The following is a 26,791-nucleotide window of genomic DNA, read 5'->3' as shown; positions in this document are numbered from 1 at the left end:
TGTGTTTTCATTTCCTTATTATCTTTGACTGCCCTTTTATTTGGATGTCCAAAACATTATTTTTTTAAATGGTTAATTGAAGTTTTAATTCACTGAAATACAAGAAATTTGACAAATGATGAAAAATTCCATTCCCCCCCCCCCCCGCTTCCAATAGCTACACCTCTAGTAGGTAGTTAGATTAGAAAGTCCTCACATGTATGTAAGTTTCCAAATGTAGAATAATAAGTAAAGCATAATGGCTCTTAGCATATCAGATTTTCTTAACTATAGTAAGTCAAGATATCTTTTTACTACTTTGATTAAACAATCAAATAGTATAGTTATTTGCTCATTCTGATACACCTGTATCTATGATGTCCAGCAAAAGATCTAAGTCTTAGCAGCACAGGAGAAACCACCACAGGATCTGATAGATTAGGACTATTTTTTTTTATCACTGACCTGAGGACCTGAAACTTATTCCTGTGTTTTCAATTAAAAACCTGAGAATTTGCCTTTCTGTGACAAATCTGTAGTCCATGATCTTGATTACTGGCAGTGGAAAACAAATGCCTTAAGCAAGTTCACAAAAGGGGAATAATGTCAAGATCCAAGCCCTGTTGTGAATCCTTATCATCTAGTAATCAGAGATATATTATCTTTTAAGACAGATAATTCTGTTATGTCTTACAAAGAGACTACCAGCCATATTTTTCATGTAACTATCTAATCTTTTCTTTCTAGCCATGTGCTAGGGGTGATGCCATCAGCTTATAGAAATAATTTCCTATAGGATGATGATGATTATTATTATTATTATTATTATTATTATTATTATTATTTGTTTACATAGCGATGTAGATTTGCACAGTGCTGTACATACAAACAATAAAATAGATAAAAGTAAACCTGCCCATGGCATGCAATCTAAGAAATAATAGCATAATACATATAAATAATACATGACAATACAGGAAAGGGTTCAATAAAACAGGCAACAAGTAGATTCATCTGAAGTCTTCAGGGAGCTTGAATGTATGGTCCAAAGTTTCTGCATCTTGAATCTGCTGGGTTTTTTTAATCTGTTTTTATGCTTTCTCTGTGTAGGTGGGTGTTGTGTGCTAATCACATGGAGCCTGTCAAAGGATTCTTATCTAGGTATTTGAGAAGGAAATTGATTGAGACAGAAATAGAGAGGAATTTCCGCAATAATGATCTCATCAAAATTATTGACTGGATTCCTAAGACATGGCATCATCTCAACAGCTTCTTAGAAACGCACAGTTCTTCTGATGTAACCATTGGTGAGGCCATTCTTCAATTAATAATGCTAATTAAAGGTCAAAACTGAACCTCAGGGCTTATCTAAATTTACAGGCTTACTTTCAGTCCGTTTCCCTGATGTCAGAATAATTGACAGTTGACCTTTTGTGTCTAAAGAAAACATTTAAAAGTTGGTTGAATAGCAGATTGTGTTTGTTAACTTCATACTGCTGCTGCACAACTCTAATGAAAATTTCCTTAGTGATAGACACAAAATCATTGACTTCTACTTCACAACTGCAGTACGTTGGCTGAGTTCTTTTTTCTCCCCCCCCCCCACCCTCATGAAAATTGCACAACACTATTGGTTCATCAAGGACTCATAGGATTCTCTTCTTTGATTTTGTCAATTTCTAAATACCACATTTCTAAGTAACTTTATTTACTTTAGTGGAAATTCACAATGGCATATTTATATCTGTGACTGAGATAGAAAACAGTTTTTGAAACATAGCTCTGAGAAGTTGAGAGGACTTCCATCAGTAGAGAAGATCAGGAAAACAACATCACAGGATCATCTTTCTTCTTTAATATGAGCTAAATTTCCTTTGGTTTATCACTGAATATCATTACTAGAATTCACTCAACACATATTGCCAATAGGGTATCTTGGAAGATCATGTCCTACAAAAAGTTGACTACGTTCAATTCAAATAAGGGCCAGAATCCTATATCACAGGCTACATTATGTAACTTTATGTCTACTTAACTATGTAACAGGGTCACTAAGAAATCCTGTTGGTAAACTTCAAAACACACTAATCTCGGTGTGCTAATGTGCATTAGTAGAATATGATGTGTATCACTCCCTAACTGTTTTCTGATACATATTAAGTCCTGTTGTGTATCGGTCCCAATAAGCATTGGGTTCCAATTGGCCATTTTACTGGGTCTGCTATGCGATACTGTAACAGTGGCCCTTTACTAGATATAAATGTTACAAAACTGCCCACTTCTAATTCCCACAGACATAAACCCACTTACAAAGATGTAACTCCCATACAGGAATTTGGTCAATATTTCCAATTCATTGTATGCCAGGCAGAATTCAAATTTGAAGGTTTTATTTAGTCCTCCACACTGTCTAATCCTAAACTTCACTGCCCTTTTGTGATATCAAAGCAACTAAGTAGGACTAGGTAGAAGCAGGCCAAAAAAATAAAAAGCATGCTTCACTTCCCTCTGCCACATTGTTTTCCATGTCCCCTCCCAACAACCTTTGCCCTGAACCTGCTATGGAATCAGAATGTATCAGCCAATAACATTAATAGAAACATGAAAGACAGAGAGGTCAGAGGCTGAGGGTATGAGTACTTGAATAATTTGTCTAAAGCAGGGGTAGGCAACCTGCGGCCCACGGGCCGGATGTGGCCCGGCAAGGCCTTGGGACCGGCCCCAGCCTGATCCTGCTGCCGATTGCCGCCGGGGCCTTTGGGGGGCAATTGTCTATAGAAGCCTCAGAAATATGCATTTATATTAACATTTTTTAAAAAATCAGCAATTTTTTTCACATGTCCTCCATTTTTTTTAAAAAAAGTGTCTTCCATTTGAAAATTTTGTATTACATTTGTCCTGATTTATTTATATATTTAATTTTTTAAAAAAATATTTAATTATTTATTTTTTGGCTTCGTCCCCCCAGTTGTCTGAGGGACAGCAACCCGGCCCCCGGCTAAAAATGGTTGCCTACCCCTGGTCTAAAGGCTACCATCATTTTACACTTATAAACAAAGAGATTTTTTAAAACCTATTAAAAAATGAATAAATCCCACACAGGCACAACTCACTTTAGCAATCAACATACAACAGCTATGAGCAGCTGAAAGCTTTTGTTCAGAGTATTTAAGAAACAGTGTGCTTTGTTTTAAGATACATATTGTATATTCTTTCTCCCAACATAGGAGCTTATCTCTTGAGCTGCAGCCAGGACATGGGGTGGAGGTGGGGATTATCACACACTAAATTGCCGCTGAATTGCTGACTGCCATCAGCCTAGATCCCAACTGGGTCCCACCTGTGCTCCGCCAACCAGCCATTTGGCAGCGATTTAGTGTGCAACAATCCCCACCGCCATCCTGTGACCCGGCTGCAGCCCAGGAGGCTGGAGCCAATTTAAAACGTCAAACGATAAGCACCATAAGCAAAGGCCAACTGGAACTGATGAAGGAATTTGTTTTTGTAAATGCAGTTTTTACAAATCATATATAAGCTATGTAAAGAAAGTATTTTCTGTTATTTTTTATGTTTTAAATAATGAACATACAATTTACAGTGGGCCCTCCTTATACACAAATTTGCCATCCTCGCATTTTAAAATCTGCAGATGGCAAGCCCATATTGTCCCCAATGGTGGCACGCATGCAGCTGCACCACCATAGGGGCCAAAAGTCCCTTCCTCTCCTTCCATCTTCCTTCCTTTGCCCATGCCTCCTTCCTACTCATGTCCCTCCTTCTTCCCTCCTTACCTCCTCCTGCCACAGCTTGGCTTTGAGGGTGGAGACTGCCACCTAGACGGATGGGGTCGGGGCTGAGGCTTGATGCTTGATGCTTGGAGCCCTGTTCCTAGCTTAGCACTCAGGACCTCTCTGGGCTCTGAAAGCCAAGGCCCAGCACTGCCCTCAGCTCCCTTGGAACCCTGTTGACTGGAGGGAGCCAGGGCCAGGGCTTCAGTCTCGGAGTCCAGAGGCTCTGTGCTAGTTGTGGGGACAGGTCTCTGAGACTCCAGCATCAGCTCTGTCCCCAGCCCCGGCTGACTGGGCAGCAGACTCCTCCCCAAAAGCCAAGCTAGGGCAGGAGCCTCATAGGAAACAGGGAAGGAGGAGGGTGGGAGGGGGGACTCCAGTCCCATTCTCCCTAATGGTGGCATGGATACTGAGGGCTCATTGTATATTATAAATGACTTTATCAGCCTATGTTTTTAAACAAATGTGATCTTTTATCAGGTCCTCGCCTTTTCCTACCCTGCCCTATAGATGTTGATGGTTCTAGAGTATGGTTCACAGACCTCTGGAATTATTCCTTGGTTCCATATATTATGGAAGCTGTGAGAGAAGGACTTCAGGTAGGACTTTAATAAGTTACATTAATATTTTGAGTATGTAGTTATTGCTGTTGCCAACTACCTTTTTTTTTCCTTTCACAAAATATCCAGAGCAATATTGTGTACTATGAACAGGCATTCTGAAACAAACAAACAAACAAAAACAAAAAAGGAAAAGGAAAATATCCACTGACTTTTACTCCCCCCCCCCCCCTTCAAATGATTTATGAAATGATGCTATAGTCCAATGTAGCATTATTCTGGAACTTTCGGGGAAGAAAAAATAATGGCCACAAGCATTAAGGAAGTGGGTATGAGTTTTTGTCACCTGAAATGAAAGAAAACCAGTCCACCTCTTTTTGCTATGTCCAAATTAGGGATAGAGGATATTTGGTTATAATGTTTGCTTCAGCATTCTTGAAATGAAAGGAAACAAGATCTTTGTTTGGTGCAAATGCTTTATCATAGTCTAAGTTACATTACTCCCTCCCTCCCTCCCTCCCTCTCTGTGTGTGAGATATATATATATATATATATATATATATATATATGTCTAAAAATCACAGTAACTGAATTCCAGAGCTACATATCAGTGAGAGTGTCTCAGTTTGCACTTCCTACCTGATATGCCAATGTCCATCAGTCTCATTGTGCATTGGCCAGTCACTTCCTTGACCCACCTACATAGTAATGTCACAGCAGCTCCTTACAGAATATGGACATTGTGTAACCTCTCAGTTCTATTTCCCACAGAAAATGAATTTCCCACTTATGAAAATGTAACTTTATTTTTATTTTGGGGTGGATTTAGATGTATGGTAAAAGAGCACCTTGGGAAGATCCCTCAAAGTGGATAGCAGAAACATGCCCATGGAGTTCTTTGCAGCATGACTGGTCATCATTACTTCAGTTAAGACCTGAAGATGTTGGTTATGAAGGTTATGCATCTGCCAAAGAAGGAACCACCTCAAAGCACATTCCACAAACAGAGTCAGACGGCGATCCTTTGGTAAAATGAAAATGTTTTATTCTTTTTCATAGACTTTGTTGTTTGCCTTTCATCCTAAATAACTGTGTTGTTTGTTTCCCGGCTGAAAAATGGAAAAGTATAACACACATGCAATAATTTTGCAGTTTTTTTCCTGGTATTTGCACTCCCAAAAATTTTCGGAAAACCATTCTGGACAGAAATGCACATGGAAAGTTGGGATAGTTACAATGTTTTGCAACCTATTTTTGGTTTTAAAAACATGTTTGAGCATTAAAATACCATACACTTTCCAGCACCCTGATCATCTCACAAATCCTTTAATTGAGGTGTTGCCTGGCTGAAAAGGTAGATTATGCAGTCACGTCCAGTCATTAATGACTGTAAACATGACTGTAAATTAAGAGATTGTAAGTCTGGCTTATGATATTGTAACAATTGAACAGGATGCCTCTCACCGTTTCCAGAGAGTTGTTGTTTTATGCAGAAATTGTGGGCTTTGCAGAAAATAATTATTTTTCTATTTAAAAAGTCCTTATGAGTTTCTGCAAACAAACATTTTCAGAGTACCTGTCAATTGGAGAGCTTTTCCATTGTTTAACACCTTTCTTGTATGAAATGTTTCTTGTATGAAATGATTGCTCACTTCCTTCAGTTAAATAGGTTGTCATCTGCTGCCAATTCTTTCATCCTAAAATCTTTCAAATAATTGCCTGTCCTTTCCCTTTTACTCAGTTTTTGTGAGATTGGCTTTATGGCAATTTATTTCAATATTATTTACTTAACTGCAATGTGTTTAGCGGTGTCAGTTTTAACATTTTTCAGAGTAGCTTACATAGAAGCATTATAGAGGTCTATTTGTTGTTCATTCAAGTTGTCATGATGGGGGGGGGGGTGGTGGCTAAAAATCCTAGTGCATTTTAACTATACATGCTCTTACACACAGCCTTGATAATTCTGCAGTTACATTGAATTGTCAGCTCTGTTCACTTTGTGTATTTGTTTCAATGCTCCCATATATGGGTATAAAAATAGTAATTTAATCAATAATCCCTAGTTATATATCACTTTCCCCTTGATCTGATGTTTCATTTTAGCTTTGCTTGAACTTTTTTTGAAGAAATAAAAGTGTGAAGCAACTTAGGTAGCTATCATCTAGTGTTGCAAAGAATGTTTGCAAATTTTTTTGGCTGGGGGAGAAAAAACATCACAACATCACAAAACACTCTCTTGTGGAGAAAAGCTGGAAAAAAGGTTTTGTGTTTAACCCTCCCCTCCAATACAGAGAACAAAAGACATTAGAAAAACCATTGGGGTTTTGTCCAAAAAATGTTTTTACACAGATGTTTTCCCCAAATGTGAAAAAAAATTTTTTTTTTAATGTGCAAATAAGTTCTGCAATTCTGGGACACAGGGAGAAAACTCTTGAAATTTGAAATTCTGATGAAGGTACATAGAAATTTACATCCCTATTATCATCTCAGAATATATGCATATAGTCTGCTAACATTCCATAACACTGTAGAATGAGGAAGAAACAGAACACAGTTTAGTTCCATGTAGATATGTTCATGCTTGCCTTATATTTTTTTAAGTTCCTTTCCTAAAGGTGTTCCCAAATGCAACTTTTGATTTTTATAGGTGAAAAGGTGTCATTCAATTAGATTGGGGAACAAGAAAGATTGCATTGGAAAGTAGAGGAAGAAAGCCTGAGAAAAATGATGGGTAGTGGGCCAAAAAAAAAAAAAAAAAAAAAAGACTAGAAGAATTTATTGCAAAGAGGATAGAAAGGCACAGATATTCTAGAGAAGTCAAAGAGTAAATGCATTAGGGATGTTCGGGGAGAGAAGCTGAAAATAATCCAGAGAATATTAGAAGCAAATATAGGGGGAGAAATCCTGGGATGATTTCTGTGAGATGGGTATAGGTAGGTAGATAGAAACATTGTGTTATTTGAGCATGATTTTTGATGGGAGACAACAGAGCTCTTCATTTTAAATAATGCACCATTTTAAAATGCTGTCAGTGTACATCAGTTCCATGAACACCATGACAAGAGGGAAGCTTTATAAATATCAGCTATAATTATGGTAATTTTAGGCACTGAGCATCTTAGGAGTCCCTGGAGCTCTTGATGTTAAGTAAGATGTGCTTAAAGGCTGCACTGGAACCCAGCCTCACATCTGTGGTGTGCTATTTTCTCTTGCCAAGGTCAGCTCCTGGACAGCAGATGGTGCTCTTGTATTCAGCAGCTGGCTTCATCCCACTCAATTTCACACACACCACCTCTCTTCTCTGATATGTGGATGTAAAAGTGATCATATTTCTTTTTCTCCCCCAGTGTATTCTCCTTCTTAAATGCACTGTCTATTTTTCTTTTTAAACTTAGATAAATTTTGGCATTGGGAAAATAACGAGCTACGATCAAGAGCTTCCTCTCCTTTCAATTCTCTTGTCTTTTCTTCTTCTTCTTCTTCTTCTTCTGTATGCTTCCCCTGGTTTGTGTTCATTCATGCCTATTAAGACCATTTAAAAAGAGAGAGGAGGCAATCAGAGGTTTACATTGGAGAAGCCATTTTAGTTCCGAGTGTTCCAAACTTTGTGCTATTGTGAAGTTTTATTGTGACCCTCCCATGTTTTTGTTTTTGCCTGTTGTAGGGCTCTGAAAAATAGAGCCACTGATGTGTTAATTCGAATGTCAACAACAAGCATTTCCTTCCTTCTTTTTCAGATGAATATGCTAATGCGGCTCAAAGAGGCAGCCAGCTACTCAAGCGCACAGAGCTGTGACAGTGATACTGCCAGTCACCATGATGAAATTCTAGATCCCTCAGTTGAATCAACTCTCTAGAGAGGCTGGGCGTGGTTATATGATGTTGGTAAACCTACTCCCGCTTCAGGGTCTGCCTGTATTGAAGCAGTAAGTCAGGGCGCCCCAAGAGAGAGAGAGAGAGAGAGAGAGAGAGCAAGGAAGAAAAAAAGCTGTGTCATATATAGGTGGTCGACTTCACTCTGCAAAGTCAGGAACACAAATAAAAAAGGAAAGCTTGAATTAGTTTAATTTCAGGACATTTCAGTATCAGTGGAGCTGAGTGAGACTCCATCAATCAACTGGAAAAGGCCATTTCACAGGGAGGCAACTAAGCAGATTGCACATGTGTTAGCCAAACTGGAATCTCTTTGGGTTTGTTTTTTTTTTTTCTTCCTGTCTCAAAAACGTTTACAGTGAAGTCTTTTCTTTTACACTTCAATTTACTCTGAGGTGCTGCATTAGTGGTCTTCTTGATCCACCTCCTCTATCCTCTGTTGTGCCCCAATGGCACTCATTACAGGACTCCAGTAGTGTTTCAGTTGTACACTGCTGCCCATTCCAAAATGAGTTTCGGGGGGCGGGGGGAGAACACGAAAGTAAACTCAATAAGCACAAAAGTATTGTGCAATTGCCAGGAAAACGCTACTGTGATATGCTGGATAAGTGCCAATTTGATACTAAACTGCCATGTTTGCAGTGATACGGTCCACCAAGGTTTCTGACTTTTTTTGTGTAAAAATCATCTGTTTTATATGCAAGTTGTTTTTAACCACAAGGGTATTTTATAAACACCTGCCCACCTCTTAACTTCGTATCCAACACTGACTAAAGGCTTTCTTAGGGCTTTGTTTGTTTTTAGCCTTTTCAGTGGGAGGGGGGATAAAAGAGAACATTTCCTATGGTGCTGTCTCACTGCCTTAAAATCAATTTCTAGAACAGTTTTACTGTTGGTTTAATTTGTTAAACCATTGATTATTTACACTGTTTTCTTTCTTTCTTTCTAATGAGAGAGCACCCATGAATGGAGACGCTTCATGTCTGTATACCATGATTTGCAAAAATGAGGTGGCTGGAAGGCTGAACTATTGATATAGATATATAGATAGATATAGTATTTTTATCTTGTGTGGATAGATTGTGTACCATCTAAAATATTCAAGTGACACAAAAGCCACAACCAATTAACTATGGTTAAAGACACAAGCCCAAGACAGTTGGTTCAAATCCATTTGATCCAATGGAAAGAGCTGAATGAAAGAGAAATATTTAGAGAGAAAAAATATCCAGCAGAGCTGGGTATACTTTTTGCAGCATGAGCACAATTTTTCTTTATTCCCCCTCCCCCTTCTCCCTCCCCCTCCCCAGTTTGAAGCATGTTGTTTTAATTGCAGTTGTTGTACATGACGAAATTCAGCATTAAGAACACTGACACAGTGATATCCACTGTGGAAGAGAGAAAAGTTTATACTGTAAAAGGGGAGGGGGTTGGTTTTGCACAGTCTACTGGGAGGGGTATTGTAAATATTAAAAATAAAAAAGCCTTGCACAAATGAAAGCAAACAAACAGCAACAACAAAAAATAAGAAACTGTATTTTATCCTGTTGGTGTTAAGAGATGTTTCATATACTGAGATGACCTGTATGTTACAAACAAATCCAGAGCGCAAACCGTACAATCTGTTTTCCTTTCACCTGGTGTGTTTGTCTTGTATTTGGAATTATTATGACTATGCAGGACCTATCTGTGCTAGAGTGAGCATGTTTCAATTTACATTATGAAGCCAATACCTCTTAGGAGAAAACAAAAATTATGTTGTTAACTATCCTGGCAGGCTACACCAGAAAGAATGAGAACTGATCAGAGTAATTGGATGTGCTGGTTCAAATTAACTCAGATAATCTAAGGGCTATGGCATTGTGTAGATGTGGACGTGTACACTTGGAGTCACAGTCCTGAAAATTATCACTTGAAGCATACCCAGTTCCCTGGTGTGTGCCAGTGAAGCACTTTTGGTTCTAGCTAGCCAATCGCTATCTTCAGGACATGTAACTGGTGCTACACACTCCTCTGACCATCTTGTGGCCATCTATTTTATCACAGAAAGATCCTGAAATCAGTGTAGTTTTCCTTGCTGCCTCATTGAAAATACAGGTCCTCTGCATGGTGCTATTGCCCCATAAATAAAACTCTGGTTTTATGCACATTGAATGTAGTCAGAATTATGTCAGGCACCAAATATTATATTACTTTCTCCTATTGTTAAATGGCATGCCACACTGGCAAATATTAAAACAGCTGGTCTTTATGATACATGTGGTCTAAAAGAACAAACAAAACCGTTAGTTCCTGCCATTTTCAACGCACATGCACACATCCACACAAAACCTATATATGTGTGCCATGTAGTACAACATTCCCTGCAATACATCTCAGTGAATCCACCTAGTTTACAACTTCAAAAAATTGTTTGTGAAACATTTGTCTGTATACATTTTATATTTTGTACATTTTTGATGTAACATATCGTGTAAATAGACAGAAACAGTGAGATAAATCATCTGAAAAGTTTTGTAGTCTTTGTAAAGCCCTAATAATAAGTATTTGGTGTCATCAGACTTAACTGGATGATGTATTTTCTATTGATTTACTGTTCTTCTAGCTTGTAAACCAGCTTGCATATATTTTTTGCAGGTGTGCACACTGTATCTGTCTAAATTATTACTTTGCCATTAAAGTGGAATTATTTATTGACAGCTGAGTCTGTTGTCTTTGCACTTAAGAGAGCAGGGTTGTTAGACAATCCATTGTAATAGCTGTTTATTTGTTTATTTATTTATTTATTTGTGTTATATGCCACCTTTCTCCCAGACTGGGATCCACAGTGGATCACAAAAGAAAATCAATTAAAATCTATCAATATAGTGTAAAAAAACAACAATTAAAAGTATTTTAAAACATACAAAAGTTAAAAGGTTATGGCACTTATCTTTGAACATGTGGGGAGGGCATTACAGTTTGAACCAGACCTGTGTAGGGTTCCATTTTCCCACTTGGCCATAAAAACCCACAGAATGACCTCGGGCCCCAGAAAAATGGCATAATAGGTTCTTCTTAGGGTCATTTTAGGACAGTGTGAGAGGGCTTTTTCAAACTCCCAAATGTGTAGAAGACTGACATCAGCTTAGAAATATCAGTTCATAGTTCTTAACTGGGCATCCATGGGTGGCCTGGGGGTGTGTATGTAAACCAGGGACAACAACAACAACAAAAATTTACCCCCCTTTTATTATCTTTCCATTTACTATGAAAAGTGTGTTTCAGTATATGGGGGGGGGGGGTTCCATCACTTCCATGACCCCCCAAAAATGTTATGAGCTACTAGAATATGAACTAAGTCAACAACATCACCATTATTAGTTGTGGCACTGTTCAGACAGGTGAGGATCCCATTGGTGCCTTGGGTCTGCATAAGATGTTTCTCAAGTGGGGTACAGCAGCAGCAACAGCAGCAGTGGTAATGGCCTAAGCTGCCAAAGCTAACTGCACCTGGAGAAGAAACTGCCCTGCTGGCTTCTAAGCTGCTTGGGAGCTGGAAAGGCAGTTTCCCCTTCTGATGAAAATGTTTTTAGTACCATTCTCCACTACTCCTCATTCTTGCAGCATCTCTGTCCACATTACCTCTACCATCTCCTGCCTATGGACTTTATTATATGAGCCTCACAATCAGTTTAGAAAATGCATATTTACCGACTTGATGACAGTCATTATCACACAGCTCTTCAAAACCACCAAGCTGCTGTTTCTGTCCCAGCCTCTGTCTTCTATACTCCAATGTCCATAGCCCTGCCCCTTCTTGCCCTAACCTCCTCCCATCATACATTTCACTCTGTATTTATTTTTATTTGTAGTGCAATTGTGTGATCATGGCAATCCATTAAATAAAAAGAAGAATAAAGGAAAATGAGGGGAAAAGAGAAACAGTCTGCTTGGGAATAGCAGGGGAAGAGGACCAGAATCATGTCCACTTGCACCACATTGCTGCCCACATGTCAGAACTGCTTTGGGAGGACCTTCTCATGGATACACCAACAGTGGAAAAGCAGGATGATTGGGAGGCATTGATGAGGTCTGCCTATCAATGAGAAGGCATGCTCCCACAACAGATGGAGAACAGACCAGCTACTGGACAGACACACTGTTGTGTGATAAGGTATAGCCTCATACACTACAGTCTTGCTGTAATTCTACTTTTCAAGCCTCATGTGATGATGATGATGATGATAATAATAATAATAATAATAATAATAATAATAATATTTTTTTATTTATATATATCCCACCTCTCCCTATGATTTGAGGCAGGAGAACAACACACTTATAAAATTACAAATAGTTAAAATACATTCTCATTGTACAAACAAAAACTTAAAAACGCATCAAACCTGTACATGTGCAATATCAATGTCTGATTCCTCATCGTAGTTCCGAGTGGAATATCATCTTTAGCTGTTATAGAAGGTCTGGAGGATAGGCTTGCCGAAAGAGATCTGCCTTAATTGCCTTCTTAAAGGCATCTAAGGTGGTAATAAGACGGATCTCCTCCGGCAAGCCATTCCACAGTTCATATGCCTTTGTCTACCCATGATAGTCAGAGTTGTTTGCCTTTTTTTTCCTGACACATTCAACACCAAAATATATGGCCTTGTCACATCACAGGGACACATCCTGTTTCACATCTATAAACTATGGTGATTATGTCATTTAGAACTACACACACTTTTTAAGGCACTGCAGTATAATATTTAATTGCCAAATTGCATTCCTATAACTATTCCACCTCACTGTCATTTGTTTCACTTTTCCTGGATATCACATTCAGATTGCAATGACAAATACTGGACACTGGAGGTTCTGAAGAATGACAGGGTTTTCCCACAAAAGACCTGTGTCACTCTTTGGACTCTATCACATGGAGGAGGCAAACATCACTAAAATGTGATTAAAATGTGGTAATACATTAGCACAAATGGGGGGAAGATTATCACATCCCACATGCTTCTCCCGTTCACATCCCATGCGTAAATTGTAATGGGCATGTCACTGGGTAATAATGGGGGTTCACCTGTCAATCGCAGTGGCTGTTTCCTAGCAAGTGGGGAATGGAGGACTTTCACAGACCCTACATGTCCCCTAAACTAGAGAACAGTAGGGAACATGAATACCATGCAGTTACAAATGCATAACTAGGTTATGCATATGTACCTCCCAAGTAGAATTCTGACCACAGTCCCTTAAAGGTGGTTTATTTTGCCCTGATAACTGAACAATATCATTCATGTTAAATGTGGCTACCACTTAGTTAGGTTTTGCTGTAGCACTGAACACACTATCACCATAGACATTTATTTCTACATAATAATAATGACAGAAAATGGACTCTTTTGTAGAATATAAATTATGTAAGGAGCAGGGATGTGGCCTGTCAGCTACATTAAATTGCTTTTCTCTGTTCCTCATTTAGCTACATACTTAAGTAAACATTGATAAATAGTACTGAGTGATCACGTTATCAAGAGCATCCTTCTAGCCGCGCTTAGGTTTTCATAAAACATAATATTCTGATTGTATTTTGGCTGTGAGTTTCTTTCACATATGATGTTTAATCAATTAGATTATTTACAAAAGAAAGTAAACTAGCACAATTCAAGGGAAAGGGAGAACAAACAAGGGAGGAATAAAAATATCAGCATGAGTCCAGGGACGTAGCCAGGATTTTAGGGGGGGGGGGCAGACTAAGTGCCACCATTATAATGTGGCTTGGGCATGGCAGCGCAGCAGCACGCCCCATTCATTGTATCTAACAGAAGGGGGGTCCTGACCCCACTGACCCCTCCCCATTGGCTACGTCCCTGATGAGTCCCACAAACCCCTGGCAGGCAATGCCAGAAGCTGAGTCCTGTCTCCCCTCCATGGTCAGGATGAGAAACCTTGGTGAGAGAGCAAGAAGGGATGGGTGGTGGAAGGAAATGTGGCAGCAGGCAGGGAGAGATGCAGTGGCAGTAGTGGCAGCCACAAACTCTTCTCCTTCACAAGAATGAAAGTGACTGCCACCAGTACCACCACCTCCTTTTTCTGGCCTGCCAGACCAGAAAGGGACCACCATGTGGCATCAAGACCTTCCCAGATCCCTGTCACACTACTGACTGCCTTGCCCTCCATTCCTCCTGCTCCCTTTCTTTCTGGGGCAGGGAAGAAGATAGACAGTGAGCGACTGCCCCACTAGAGGGTCACCCCCTTGTGATGCCACCCAGTGTGGTCCACTGGAAGGCAGAAATAAAATCAGCAGGTCTGAACATGACTCTACCTAGCTGCAAAAAGCAGCATGCCTGCACATCTATGTCATTGATGGGGGACATGTCCCTTTAATATCTCTGAATCCACAGTGCAGAAATAAAGCAGCTTCATGCCACTTAACTACCAGGACTCTGCCCTACAGAATTCTGTGATTTGTAGTTTGGTGAGGGACCAGAGCTCTCTGGCAGACCAGGCTGAATACTTAACTAAACTGCAAATCCCAGGATTCTATAGGATGGAGTCATGACAGTTAAAGTGACCTCAAACTGCTTTCTTTTGGCAGTGTGGATACATTCCCAGACACTGGGAGTTATAATGAAGACTTCGTGCTAAACACCTGTAATCTAGTCACCTGGGAGTAAGCTGCCAAGAATTCCATGAGACTTACAGTATTGGTTCTAATAGGCACAGAATCATAGAACTGGAAAAGACCACAAGAGCATCCAGTCCAACACCCAGCCTTTGCAAGAATACAAAATCAAAGCACTTCTGACAGATGGCCATCCAGCCTTTGTTTAAAAACCTCCAGAGAAGGAGATTCCACCACACTCTGAGGGAGTGTATTCCACAATTCTCACTCTCAGGAAGCTCTTCTTAATGTTGAGGTGGAACCTCTTTTCTTGTAGTTTGAATCCATTGCTCCAGGTCCTATTGCCTGAACCTGCAGAAAACAAGCTTGCTCTATCCTCTACATGACATCCTTTCAAATATTTAAACATGGCTATTATGTCACCTCTTAATGTTCTCTTCCCCAGGCTAAACATTCCCAGCTCCCTTAGCTGCTCCTCGTAGGGCATGGTTTCCAGACCTTTTGCCATTTTGGTCACCCTCCTCTGGACATGCTCTTTTGTTGTTGTTATCCAATGGGACTTAGAAATACAAAATGTGTATACTGTTTACCAAAACTACCTGTTAGAAGAAAATAGCTATCAAAATTCAGAACGACCCCTGTGAGACTGATTGTGTCTTCCACCCAAGGTGTTATTGCCATTTACCCACACTTTGCAGAATAAATATTTATCAATCCCTTCCATTTACATAAATCTTCAAGATGCTTTTGTAGCAAGTTTTATAATGTTAATGGGTTCTATTACATTCACCAATCAATTGTGCTTTCAAACTATTTATTAACTTTAATTGCTTTTTAGGAAAACAATTGTATTTCTTGTAGAAGAAAAGGGCAAGAATTAAAGCTGTGTAAACTAATCCTTATTTTTTAAACTTTTTTATTTCAACAGCTTGATGCTACCAAATGGAACCTGCTCTACATACACAAGAATACTGCCAGTTTAAAATCCTTAGTTTGACCATTTTCAAGAACTCAAAAGGAGAAAGACCAAGAAACAATAGCTGTTTTTCACGATCTCCGTTAAGACACTTTTAAAGTTATAAACAGAAAAAACACTTTAAACCAAATTCTGTTGTTACTATGTTGTGACTAGAGTAGACCCACTGAATTAATGGAATATATATGTTGATTTGTCATTCAACGGTTGAATGGTAGGATTAGCCAACAGGATTCCAGCCTTGAAAATTCCCACTCATTTCAATAAGACATGAACTGAAACAAGATGTTGCTCCTTGTGTTTTTGCAGTGTGGAGTTTGGAGATCCTTGTGTGTTATTCAGAGGTAGTATTCCTACTAATAAATTTGCTGGCTTGTCTGTGAAATGGGTTTTCAGTCTGCAACAGACCACTAAAGACTCAAGGGGATAGATTGGTACTGTGGGACTCAGGCCCCCACTCTGCATTCAGATTCTTGGGCAAGTTACCTGTCCCTTAGTTCGACCAGTTTTTCATTCTGTAAAGTATTTGCTTTGTGCATGCCCCCACACAATGCATGAGAATCCTCCATGGCAGCCATTTTGTGGCAATGCTTATGGCATTTTCTCAAAATTCCATATGTGCCCGCTGACCAAAAATGTTCAAGATCCCTTTTACATTAGGGGTCTCCCTAATCCTTGAGGTTAGTTTTGTTGAATCTGAAGGGACAGGATTCTGAAATATGTTGAATGTCCCACACTGAGGTAGTTTGCCCTAAGCCACCATTGGATATGACCCATGATACTATCTAATACTGTTTATTTATCCATACACAAGGAGATGAAAGTAACGTGAAAGCCCATATCCAGGCAGGAAAGCTACTATCACTCTCAGATCTCTAGAGATGTACCCTCCCAGATGTGTTTAACTCCATCTAACTGTCCAAGCTAGCTGATCAATACATCCCAAAGAAGCAGGCAAAATACATCACTGTAAATTAATCTGCACATACAGATGCCCATTTTGAAATAATTTCTGATAATGTAAATGCAATACACATCACATGTCTCACAGCTAGGAAAAGTTGTCACTATGTCACTTGTCTACCTGTGTTTATCCAGAGACTAATTGTTATCTATGAAAAAGGAGACATGGCTATCCTGTTTCTGTCTCACATTCTGTATCTGTTTCAAACATTCTCTCTTTGTGTTATGTATAAACACACCTCTAAAGGATCTCTCTTTTTGGGGCTTGAGGAGAAAGTTTCTGGTAGTTCTCATGGATTTCCTCATTCATAACATTCTGCATTTTCTCTCTTTTCATGCCCTTAAGAAATCATCAAAGCTTGGATGAAAGACTACAGGAAGAAAGCCAAGTCACTGTGCTAGCAAAAAAAAGTTGGGAGGGAAGAAGAACTGGAGGAAAACTGTCTCCATAGATGTTCTCACTAGGGCCCTTTTTTCCCAAGGAAGACCAAAAGGGGGAGAAAGTAGCATATGCCACTATTTGCTCACTTTTTATAATAGAAACTGAACAGTGGCTACTTTCAAACAATTGCTGAGTACATAACAGTTTGTGTTACCTGATATATATGATGGGAAGACTGTGTGTGTGCGCGCGCGCATGTGTGTGTGCACGCACATGCCTGCACATGTTTTTAAGTAATGCCATCCTTGCTGCATTCCTTTTCATGATTATACAATTAACAGAAAAACTTCTCAGTCAGTCAGATTTCAGTAAATCTAGACAGACAGTTTTCAACAGTGTTATAAAATCATAAAATGTTAAAATTGGAAAAGAAAACAGTGGCCATCTATTCCACCCCCTGGCATGGAGCAATAAATGACTAAAACACTTCTGAAAGATGCCCATCCCATGTCTTCTTAAAGCCCTCCAAAGAAGGACTGCAGTCCCCAAGGCAGTCCATTCCATTGCCAAACATCTCTTACAGTAAATATGTTCTTCTTAATGTTTAGATGGAATCTCTTTTCTTGTCATTTGAATCCATTGGTTTGTGTTCTAGTCTCTGGAGCAGGGGAAAACAAGCTTGTTCTTCTGCACAACTTTCCTTCAGATATTTAAAGATAGCTATCATGTCATCTCTCAGCTTTCTCTTCTCCAAGCTAAACACATTCATTCCAGCTTGCCAATATCCTTCTTGAACTAGTGGAGGTGTGATTGGAGCACAGGTTATACTGAGACTCTTTTGCACTAATTTAAAGCTTCCTTTTTGTCTGGGCACTTTATATTAGTTTGTGTGACACAGCTGGCACTTTTGTGTATATCCTGGCCTGGGGAGGAAAGGTGTTGAAGTTTGTTATGGTTTTACTAGGATTATTAATTTTTCATTATTATATGTTATAAATTTCCTTGTTACCATTAGATGATGAGTGCTTTATCACTATTTTGACTAAATGAAATATATCTCAAGGCTATGAACCACTCCTTTGCCCTGGGCCCACTGTAATCCTGACTCAGGTACTTCTTTTATATTTTGTTGCTATAAAAAGAATGATGAAAAAAATTATACTAAAACAGAAAGAATGGACTAGATCTCCCAGAATCTCTCAGCCATTCTAGCTGGATAGTTCTGGGAGCTATAGTTTTAAAATGTAACTCTTTCCAATATCTGTTTACACTCAACATTTTCAACTAGGTTGCAATTTTAAGTTTTTTTAAAAATCCACTTCCTCCTCATTTTTTCACTCACAGACAACTAACAGAATAGTGGACCCTGAGCTTGTGCCTTTCTGTGAAAGCATGTCTCTAAATTTAGTTCATTTTAGAGGCAAAATGGTTTGAAATAACTAGATAAGACATTTCCTCCATGCCTTTAGGAGCCATGGAAGTTTAGTCACCCATGTACACTGCTGCTAAGAGACATGTGAGCAGATGTTTACAGAGAGGGCATCCCTAGATCTATTTTGGGGAACAACATCTAACTCTCAAAAACAGTCTTAGCAGCCAACTTCAAAACCTGGGAGCTCCGTTTTATTAAAAGAGAGACACTGCAACAGCACCCAAGGAAGGAAGTAACCTCCAGCTCTCTTCTGGAGTTGGAAACAGAAGGTTAGTTTATTCAGACAAGTTCTGGTAACTTTCCAATTATTTCTATGATACAAATGTATCCGGCTGAATGTGAAAATACACACGAGCAAAGTAAGCCTGCTCACTCCCCACACCATCATATGCCTTGTAAAGTAAATAACTACACTGGATTCTGCAACTTGGAGCCAAATAGACATACTTAGAGGACAGTTTTCCATGTATGTTGTCACAGATGCATAACTGTATGCAGACAAATCTGAGCAATTCAGTGCATGGTGACCAAAGAGTTAGTCCCAGATGAATTCAGTGGCACTTACTTTGAACTAAAGGTACTTTGAGGTCACTAACAATTGTAATTATCCCATTTCAAATTTGTATTAAATCAAATCATGTACTAACTGGGACACCATTTTGTTTAACCTCATAATGCTTACATTTTACAAACTGAGCTCCATATCCCCAAGAAGATCTTCAGCTCTGAATCTGAAGAGAGATTCTGCATGTGGCTGACAGCAAGCTGGTGACCAGATGCTTGGTGCCAGCGGGGGTTTTATTGTTGTTAATCTTTTATTTTCAATAAACTCCTCTCTGATTGCTATGAATTATGTGGGTTTTTTTCCACTTTGATACAGTTGAACTAGTTTTTTCATAAGAGACTCTTCTGACACCACCACCACCACCACCCCCACACACAGATTTTGGAAGTGGAATGGCACTGCCTAGTGAAACCAATGTACAACGATCCCTCCTCCCAGTTTATATACTACACATGCAATTAATTACCTTAGCTTTGAGTTCCTTCATGCCCATCCACCCACCATTTTCCATGCCATTTAACAGAGCCACGATACATTGTGAAATAATAGTATGCAAAGGGATCTTGTAGCATCTTTGAGACTTAACTGTGCAAAAGAAGCTCTAACATGAACTTTTGTAGACTTGGTCTGCTTCCTCAGATGCATGTCTACAAAAACATATGCTATAACTTCTTTCTCAAAGTTAGTCTCAAAGGTGCTACAAAATCCCTTTGCGTACTGATATTCCAGACTAACATGGCAATGTCTCTGAATTGTTAAATAATGTAATGATTAAAGCAACAATTCTTGATATGATTATTAAAAAGATAGCCACATTAGTCTGTTGCAGCATAAACAACTAGCAACCCCCAGAATATACAAATCTGTTAACTCAGCACAGTCCATTGTCTCAGCCACTGGAATCCTCACTGTCAGGGTATCTGCATATATGGACCCAGTTGTCAGACCATATGTCAACAGCATACTACACTTTGTGAGGGATACAACTGACTTCTTAAAGAAAATACAGTTCCCAAAGAACATTAGTCTAGCCCTTATAGATATGGAAATCTCTGCATGCCAACATTCCACACAAGACTGGACTGCAAGCCAGCACGAATACCATTCTGATTTGGGCTACAGTACACCTAGTCATCATTCACTTTGTAGTCACTCATATCTACTTCATTTGGGGGGATAACATGTACCTTCAAATTGGAAAAAATGTTTCCTCAGCATATGCACCCAAGAAACCTGCCCTCTGCTTGAGATTAATTGATGACATCTACTCAGACCCACAAGGGAGATGCAAAACTAACAGATTTGCTATAGGAGACATTTTTCAAATTACAATGCCCCACTCAAGGGGGAAAAAATAAGAAAGGAAATCAGTAAGGCAAAACTGGTACCCATCTATCTACTGTAAGGTAGACCAAAATGTGACAAAGCACTGCCACTTGTCACCTACAACCCCCAGCTGAGCCCATTAAAATACATCATCAGTGAGCTATAACCACTTCTGGAAAATAATACTGCTCTCTCACAGGGTCTGAGAGAGGCAGACCCTTACTTACAGACAGCCTCATTTCTTAAACAACTACTCACTTGCAGCAAAATATATAACAAGGATAAAAATACAGGAAGAAGATCCTGTCACAAATCCAGATGACAATTGTACATGCAAATATATTTTAACAGGAACACTGGAGGTTCTAATAACATCACCCACAGCATCAGAGGTACATGTACTCCTTCATCCTCCAGTGTGATATATGGCAGCAATGCCCCTCTGCACTATACATTTGATAAACAGGACAGCCTCTATGAAAGAGGATACGTTGATATAAATTTGATATTAAAACAGCAATACACCCCTGAACAACAACAACAGGGCAGAAAATTTTAATCTTATTCAGCTTACTATCAGTGACCAAGTAACACTTCTGGAATGAAGAAATTTCAATGAAAAACTGGAAAGAGAAGCAGCTGAATAAGATATATTGATACATTGAAATCCATTAACAAACATATGGCAAAAATAATGGTTTATTGACACGCTATATATAATAATATACATATTTTTGCAACTATGTATATAACAAAAGAATTCTCCTAAAAACACTTCTGGCTTCAGAGGAACTGACTGTCAGCAATTTATTGATTTTACTCCACAGACCTACAACCAGCCTGACAGACCTTTATTATCTTACAGAACTGTCAGAGAATTTGTGGCCAATGTCACAAATTGCATCTTTCTCTATCCTGTTATGCTCTGATCCCACCTTCACAACTATGTAACTGGTAATATTCTTGTAGTTTGATGCTGACTCCATCAGTGTATGTGAAGAAAAGAATTGGAATCTATGAATGTTCACTCAAAAATAAATCACTTAGACTTAAAGGTGTTTCAAGATTCATTTTCCCTACTGTCTTTCTTCTCCTGGCATGACTGTATTCATGACAATATCTAGATTATTTCTGTGAGGTGTTGTACCAGTGAACAAATGTAGTACAGTACCCTGACAAACCAACAAAAAAGCAAAGTGTTTAGGCTCGTACATTTGCTTGCATCTGCCTATCTGTCTGTCTATCTATTGCTTGTTACTTCATCAGTAAGTCTTCTTATAATGTGTTAGCCAAGTGCTGTAATAAATTCATTCATTCATTCTTATAAAAACTGAGAACTTCTATCCCTAGTTGTTATGGTCTTTAACTCTCATTAGTCTTACTGACCATGCCCAGTGGGTAAGGGATTATAGTTGCTCTAGTCCAAAACATATGGAAATATTCCCCATTCTTGTTAAGTTAGCCTGGAAACCTTTGTAATGTTAGGCAGAAAGAGGTTGCAGATGCAGTAGCTGTGAAGGGAGGGAGATATTAGTTGCTGTGGAGACCCGACTCCATGTGAATTTCTTTCAGATGCCAGCACAATGGATCTTTTAAAATCCCAACACTTGGCACCAATTTATATGTGAAGCTATCCCACCACTAACTGTAATGTCTTTAATAACAATTGTTCTTATTACTTTCTCCTCCTCCCCACTGCCACGGAAGCTTGTCCTCGCCGTCATCACTGCCTCGTCCTCCTCGCCGCCACCACCACTGCAGGAAAGGCCGGGTGGTGGTGTTGGAGGCCAAGAGGCCTCCAGGCCACCACTCGGCCCTTCTGCAGTGGCGGTGGTGAGGAGGCTTGTCTTCCTCGCCACTGCGGCTGCCACCACCTCGGAAGGGCTGGATGGTGGTCTGGAGGCCTCTTGGCCTCCAACACCACCAACAAGCCTTTCCCGCGGCAGCAGTGGCAGCGAGAAGGCCGAGACAGTGGTGAGGATGAGGTTCCATGGAAAGAAGGAAGGAGGGAGGGCACCGTCATTGAGGACAATATGGGTTTGCCATCCACTGATGCTCAAATCCGCACATGGCAAATCCATGTATAAGTAGAACCCACTGTACAGTGGCCCCTCTCCTTACACAGGGGATCCGTTCCTGATCCTCCCATGTAAGGGAAAATCCGCCTATGCTCAAGCCCCATAGGAGATAATGGGGTGTGACCATGTGGTAGCACGGCGCCTGTGTGCCATGGGCGCATGCACCATTGTTTTTCTCCCCACATGGGAGATATCTTTTGTTACAAATTTACTTCTTTCTCTCACAATCAATCAATCAAATCAATCACATTATTTATAACTCACTGTTTTCCAAATAATGGTACTTATCTATCTATTTAAATATTTCTAACATATAATTCTACTATCCTCTATCTTAAAATCTCAGGGTGGGATAAAATTAAGATATAAATAATTAGAGCAATTCCAGATAAAAACATTGAAATAGAATTAAAGAATAAGTTAAACAATTAAAACCATATACAAGTACACTTAAACAAATTGGATAAGGCTGTAGAGGCTTTTTTAAAAACCATATTTTATCTTTGCCCCTAAAGCAGATCAACCTGGTGCCAATCAAATTTCCAAGGGGATGACATTTCATAATCAGGGTGCAAAACAGAGAAAGTCCAATCACACATCCCCACATGATGTATCACTCCCACAAGATGAACATGGCAGGGGACCCCTCTAGCAGCTCTCAATTCTTGGGCAGTTCTAGTAGGAAGAGATTCTTCTTCACATATTGAAGGACACATAGCATCTTGAATTCAGACTCCAATTGAATTGGCAGCTAATGCAGCTTCCTTGCCACTACTGTGAAACCTTGGGAAAAGTGCAACAGCTAGTTAGGCAGAATCTAACTTAAGACTACAACTTCCTCTTGCCCATTCAGAATGCTTACCATTGGCCATATTGACCATACTTGATGGGAGTTGCAATCTGATCTATCTGGAGTTTACAAGATATATTGTATGAATGCCTGGTGTAATTCTTACACTTGTTGTAAAGAAGGTAGTCACTCTTGCCAGGTTCACATTATCTTCTTTTCCACTTTATACTCACTTTCCTCCTGTAATGTTATGCATGATCTTTCATGACATATTGTACTTGGAAGATCATATATGTTGTTACTGTGTGGCTTCAAGTCATTTCTGATTTATGGTAGCACTAAGGCAACCCTACCATGGGGTTTTCTGAGTCAGAGGGAGTGACTTGCCCAAAGTCACCCAGTGGGTTTCCATGGCCAAGCAGGGATTTGAATCCTGGCCTGCAGAGTCATAGTTCATTGCTCAAACCAGAAAACCACACTGGCTCAGATCACACACACACACACACACACACACACACACACACATCATATATCGCAAACTTCTGAGAATCTCTTCAGCGCACATAACATTGCTGAAATTAGCAGATGCTGCACAAGAGCACACACAGTTTTGCACAACTTCTATTCAAAGGGGCTTGCTTAGACGTTCCCAGTGGATCATATTCATCACTTACTTATGATACTAATTAGTGTCAGCTAGAAGAGGTGATATAAACAGCTGGACTGGGATCACCAGCTCATTTCATGTAGGTCACTGAACAGCCCTCAGTCCTTAATGATGTTGAGTTACTGTGAATTTGTTAACCAAATCAGACAGAAAAGAAAAGATTTGATGATAAAAATATTTTCAATATGAGAGGAAAGATCTCTCAGATGGGGAGTTAAACATATTAAAGATACTATTCAGCACAAAGCCTAGCAGATGTCACAGTTAAATATTCAAGAATATTATCAGGAAAATGGGAATTAGTTTGCAATAAGAGAAAAATGAGAGTAAAAAGTGAGCCTTAACTCTTGCCTTCCTTTTTCATTTGTTTTAACAGAATAGTTTTGCTTACAAACATTCATGACATTCATAGGATCTCTTAGGACCAGCCAGTTATATGGAAAATGAAGTAGAACTGGCACCAGAGCTGCAGATCTGTAGTATTTTAATTACAGAAGGGAGGGTCTTAAACTTCTGCCAAAATGTCAAGATGCTCCATTTTACATAACTTCCTCACTCCAGCTCATTCTTCCAAATGGTTACTTGTGGCTTAGTTAATGCATCTGATAGTAACAGTTTGCCTTGAACACAAGATGAACGTGGAATCATAAGCAGAGCTTTTTGGCCCATTTTAGTCTGTACCCTATGCACTTGTTGTTGTTGTTGTGTGCCTTCAAGTCATTCCCAACTTATGGCAAGCCTAAGGTAAACCTATCTTGGGGTTTTCTTGGTGAGTTTCTTCAGAGGGGGGTTGTCATTGCCATCCTCCGAGGATGAGAAAATGTGACTTGCCCAAGGCCACCCAGTGGGTTTATATGGCCAAGCAGAGATACAAACTCTGGTCTTCAGAGTCCTAGGCCAGTGTTTAAACCATTATGCCATGCTGGCTTTAAGCACACTTTTTAGGAAATAGCTGCCATGAACTTAACTGGAACCACTTCTGAGTCAACACATATATTTATCAGAGGCTGAAACTTAGGTTATAGGAGAAAATACACCATACCTGATACATGGCTCTATCCTTAAGGGAAAAAATCCAACACTTTCAAAATCTATTTACTTGGTGTTGAACAGTTCATACCACCAATATGTTATTTGTAATGTTCAATACAACCCCCCTTTCTTGCCATTCAAATCCACTGGTTCAGGTTCTCCTATCCTTTGGAGCACCAAATAATAATTTGCTTCCAGATATTCACTGCCCCAAAGACTCTGATTTGTTTTTATTGTTGTGAAATGTGAGAGAAATTAGTAGATCTCTGAAGGAGGATAATCAAATTGGATGGCAGAAGCTAAACAAGAACCAGTTTCACATGAAACCAAACAGACAGAGGATCTAGGAAGAAAAAAGATACAGGCTTAGCTTTGTAGAACATGGAAAAGCAGTTTTACATACAAGGCTTGACCTTAATCAAGTACATAATCTAATGGAGAAGAAAAAGGAAAAATAAATAAAATGGCTGTAGGTTAGAGTAAGCAGGAAGATAGTGGGTGCAGTAAAACTAGCAAACAGAAGTCACTATTATGCAGTCTTTCAATAAATGAATATAGGGACCCAAACAATTATAGAGTTGGAAGAGATCCCAACGGCCCTCAAGCCCAATCCCCTGTTTTGCAGGAAAAGAGAATCAAAACCCTCCTGATTGATGGTCATCCAGCTTTTGTTTAAAAACTGCCAAAGGAGACTACACCACTCTCCAAGGCAAAGTGTTCCACTGTTCAACAGCTTGTACTGTCAGGAAGTTCTTCCTAATGCTTAGGTGAAATCTTTTTTTTTTCCATGCAGCTTGAATCGATTGCTGTGTATTCTAGTCTCTAGAGCAGCAGAAAACAAGCTTGCTCCATCCTCAATATGACAGCCCTTCAAATCTTTATACAAGGCTCTCATGTCACTTCTTAACCTTTTCTTCTCCAGGCTCCCTCTTCCCTCTGCCACTGCCACTGCCAGCACCACCATCTCCTCCTCTTCCCCCTGCTGCAGCCACCTCCTTCCTTCCCCTCTTCCCCCCGACTGCCACCTCCTTCTTCCTCTTCCCCCCTGCCACCACCTCCCTTTCCCTCCTCCTTCCTCCCCTCCTCCTCCTCTTCCCCCACTGCTTCCTCCTTTATCCTCTTTCCCTTGCCGCTGCATCCCTCTCCCTCCTCCTTCCTCCTCTTCATTCTCCCTCCTCCTCCTCTTCCCCCTGCCACTGCCTCCTTACTTTCTCTACCACCACAGCCTCCCTCCTCTTTCCTCCTTCTCATCTTCTTCCTCTCCCCTCACTGCTGCCTCCTCCTCCTCTTCCATTCTGCTTCCCCTTCTTCCTTCTCCTCCTCTTTCTCCTCCGCCTCTTCATCCATTGCCACCCCCCCCATGGGCTTACCTTCTCCAGATGCTGAGATCCACTGATGGCAAGTCTACAGATACGGAATGCTGCAGTACTTCTATTGATACAGCTTAGAATTGCATTGGCTTTCTTAGTTACCACATTACATTACTAATTAATGTTCAGCCTGTGGTCCACTAACACTGCTAGATCCCTTTTGCATGTACATTTGCAAGCCAGGTGTCATCCATTCTATATCTGTGCATTTCATTTTTACTGCCAAGTGTAGTATTCTACATTTCCCCTTGTTGAAATTCATTGTGTTAGTTTTTGGCCAGCTTTCTAATCTATTCTCCACACTAGATCCTTTATTATAGGGCTTGTGTACCACAGAGAAAACCTAGGGCTGTCACTTAGGCTCATTTGTAGACCCTAGCCCTGAAAGAGGACTGCAAGA

The 26,791-nt window shown here is 39.8% G+C and overlaps 1 protein-coding gene across 9 annotated transcripts in view; it reads left to right on the top strand.

Moving 5' to 3' along the window:
- Window positions 1–10,867, top strand: part of NAV3 (neuron navigator 3) — a 445,847-nt gene extending 434,980 nt beyond the window's left edge. For all 9 annotated transcript variants that reach the window (XM_089524052.1, XM_089524051.1, XM_089524050.1 and 6 more), the window contains 4 exons: window positions 1,090–1,286; window positions 4,248–4,366; window positions 5,157–5,354; window positions 8,065–10,867. In XM_089524052.1, coding sequence (XP_089380178.1) covers window positions 1,090–1,286; window positions 4,248–4,366; window positions 5,157–5,354; window positions 8,065–8,184 — 634 coding nt within the window. In that variant the 3' untranslated portion in view covers window positions 8,185–10,867. The remainder of the gene's footprint in view (window positions 1–1,089; window positions 1,287–4,247; window positions 4,367–5,156; window positions 5,355–8,064) is intronic.
- The last annotated feature ends 15,924 nt before the right edge of the window (window positions 10,868–26,791 follow it).

Source organism: Sceloporus occidentalis, unplaced genomic scaffold (assembly GCF_023333645.1).
Source record: "Sceloporus occidentalis isolate IW3139 unplaced genomic scaffold, rSceOcc1.0.p SCAF_5, whole genome shotgun sequence".
Lineage (NCBI taxonomy): Eukaryota > Metazoa > Chordata > Lepidosauria > Squamata > Phrynosomatidae > Sceloporus > Sceloporus occidentalis.
The sequence above is the reverse complement of the archived record's forward strand: the minus strand, read 5'-3'. Positions and strand labels throughout refer to the sequence as shown.